Consider the following 2,084-nt stretch of genomic DNA (forward strand, 5'->3'; position numbering starts at 1 on the left):
ATACGGCAGCTGGTAAAGTAGCTTGCTGCCCTCGTGTCTGCTTTTGGTACCATTGTAAATACTTTTGGAGCTACTATCACAGTGTTGTGAGGGTTAGAACACTCCTGTAGAACTTCTCATCAGCAGTGGTTTCACAGATAAATTAGTCATTTGCAAATTACTTGGATACAGTGAGCCTGACCTGACCTAAAGTGACCTTGTGGTGAGAGCACCTCATTGAATGCTTAATCAGCTGAAAACAACATATCAAAAGATTTATGACTATTGAAGACATGCATGTTACCACAGACCTTCACAGAACCACTGAGACCTCAGCCCTCCTCTTTATTGAGAAGAGGATACTTGATTTTGGTCAGAAGTGAAAAATGAAGGGTCAGGAGGACATACCACTACTGCTGTATATGATGTAACTGTTTTTTTAAAGCATGTATTATTGTCCTATTAATGCTTGCATGTTGGAGAGCCAGTGTAAAAGAGAAGTTTAAGAAATGTGCTTGGTAAAATGTCAGATAATTGGTATACAAATGGAAGCTGTAAGAAAAATCTCTGTATGCAGGATTATTAGAGACGCAGGATTATTAGAGATGAGTAACCAATACGGCTGTGTACCGTAGTGTGAGATGGGAGGAGGAGTGTCCTAACAGGTTAAAACAAGTAGCACAGGTGCACAAAGTATACAGATTAAATGTCATTTCTGTGTAGTGCAAGAAAAGTGATTCAGTAAAATCTTTCTCACTTACTCTGAGACAATGTGATTTTGGTTTGTCAGTGAAAGATACAGTGCTGGTAAAAGTAGAGCTAGAACAGCGTATTATTAGACATAGGTAATGAATCCATTATGTTTAGTGGTTTTAACATTGCAGTTGGGCATTTTGGCAGTCTGTTGGGTTTTGGTTTACTTCTCTCTTTACTGTGAAAGGCAAAAGCATTGCAAATGATTATGTGAAAGAAATCAGTTTAGCAGGAGATGGTTAAACAAGTTTTTATTTGTTTATTTATTTGTTTGGGTTTTTTATATGAAGACCCATGCCTGACTGTAGTTTCTCTTCCTAGAAGCCCCAGCTGGTGGCCAGCAATGACCATTTCTGCCGCTTTCTCGAGGAATATTGCCCTGTTGTGACAGAAACTTACTATCCCACAATTTGGTGCTGGGAAGGTCGGGTGCAGACACTCCTGCGTCCCTTTATCACCTCTAGACCCCATGTACAATACAGGAAGTAAGTGCTTTTCTTCTGGAAAGTGATTGGTTTGATGGCCAGCAGTTACCTTACTCTGACTGTGTCACAGCTACTGTCATTGCTCAAGCTTGTGTCCATGTTTTTGCTTTATGCCTGCCTTTACAACTCCATCAGAGACTACAACTCCACTATAGACTACTAGAGGAACTGTCTGCATCCTGGATTCAATATACAGTAGGTTTAAAAGGTCCAGGTTCCCTAATAGCCATATTTTAGCTCAGAGAGTTTTTGAGCACTGAAATATTGGTGACAATATTGGAACTGATGTAGTTATTTGTTCATATAATCATGCAATGGTTGAGGTAGGAAACGACCTCTGGAGGTCACCCTGTCCAGCCCCACCTGCTCAAGCAGGGCCACCTAGAGCCAGTTGCCCTGGACCATGTCCAGATGGCTTTTGAATATCCCTACAGATGGCAACTCTACAACATCCCCAGGCAACCTGTGCCAGTGCTCAGTCATCCTCACTAGGAAAGTGTTTCGTGATGTTCAGAGGGTTCCCGTGTTTCAGTCTATGCCCATTGCCTCTGGTCCTGTCAGTGGGCATCACTGACAAGAGCCTGGCTCCATCCTCTTTGCACCCTCTCTTCTGGTATTTAAACTCATTGATAGCATCCCAATAGCCTTTTCTTCTCCAAGCTGAGCAGTACCAGCTCTCTCAGCCTTTCCTCATACACTCCAGTCCCTTAATTATCTTTGTGACCCTTTGCTGGAGTCTCTGCAGTATGTCCATGTCTCCTTTGTACTGGGGACCTCAGAAGTGGGCCCAGTACTCCAGTTTTGGTCTCACCAGTGCTGAGTAGAGAGGAAGGATAACCTCCCTCAGCCTGCTGGCAGCAACACGTC

General features: G+C 42.9%; 1 protein-coding gene across 1 annotated transcript in view; it reads left to right on the forward strand.

Moving 5' to 3' along the window:
* Window positions 1-1,053: 1,053 nt before the first annotated feature.
* Window positions 1,054-2,084, forward strand: part of ABHD3 (abhydrolase domain containing 3) — a gene marked incomplete at its 5' end in the record, with an annotated part of 24,390 nt that continues 23,359 nt past the window's right edge. The window contains one exon of the mRNA XM_010145909.1: window positions 1,054-1,217. Within this exon, the coding sequence (XP_010144211.1) occupies window positions 1,054-1,217 (164 nt within the window). The remainder of the gene's footprint in view (window positions 1,218-2,084) is intronic.

This window comes from Buceros rhinoceros, unplaced genomic scaffold, assembly GCF_000710305.1.
Source record: "Buceros rhinoceros silvestris isolate BGI_N320 unplaced genomic scaffold, ASM71030v1 scaffold29881, whole genome shotgun sequence".
Lineage (NCBI taxonomy): Eukaryota > Metazoa > Chordata > Aves > Bucerotiformes > Bucerotidae > Buceros > Buceros rhinoceros.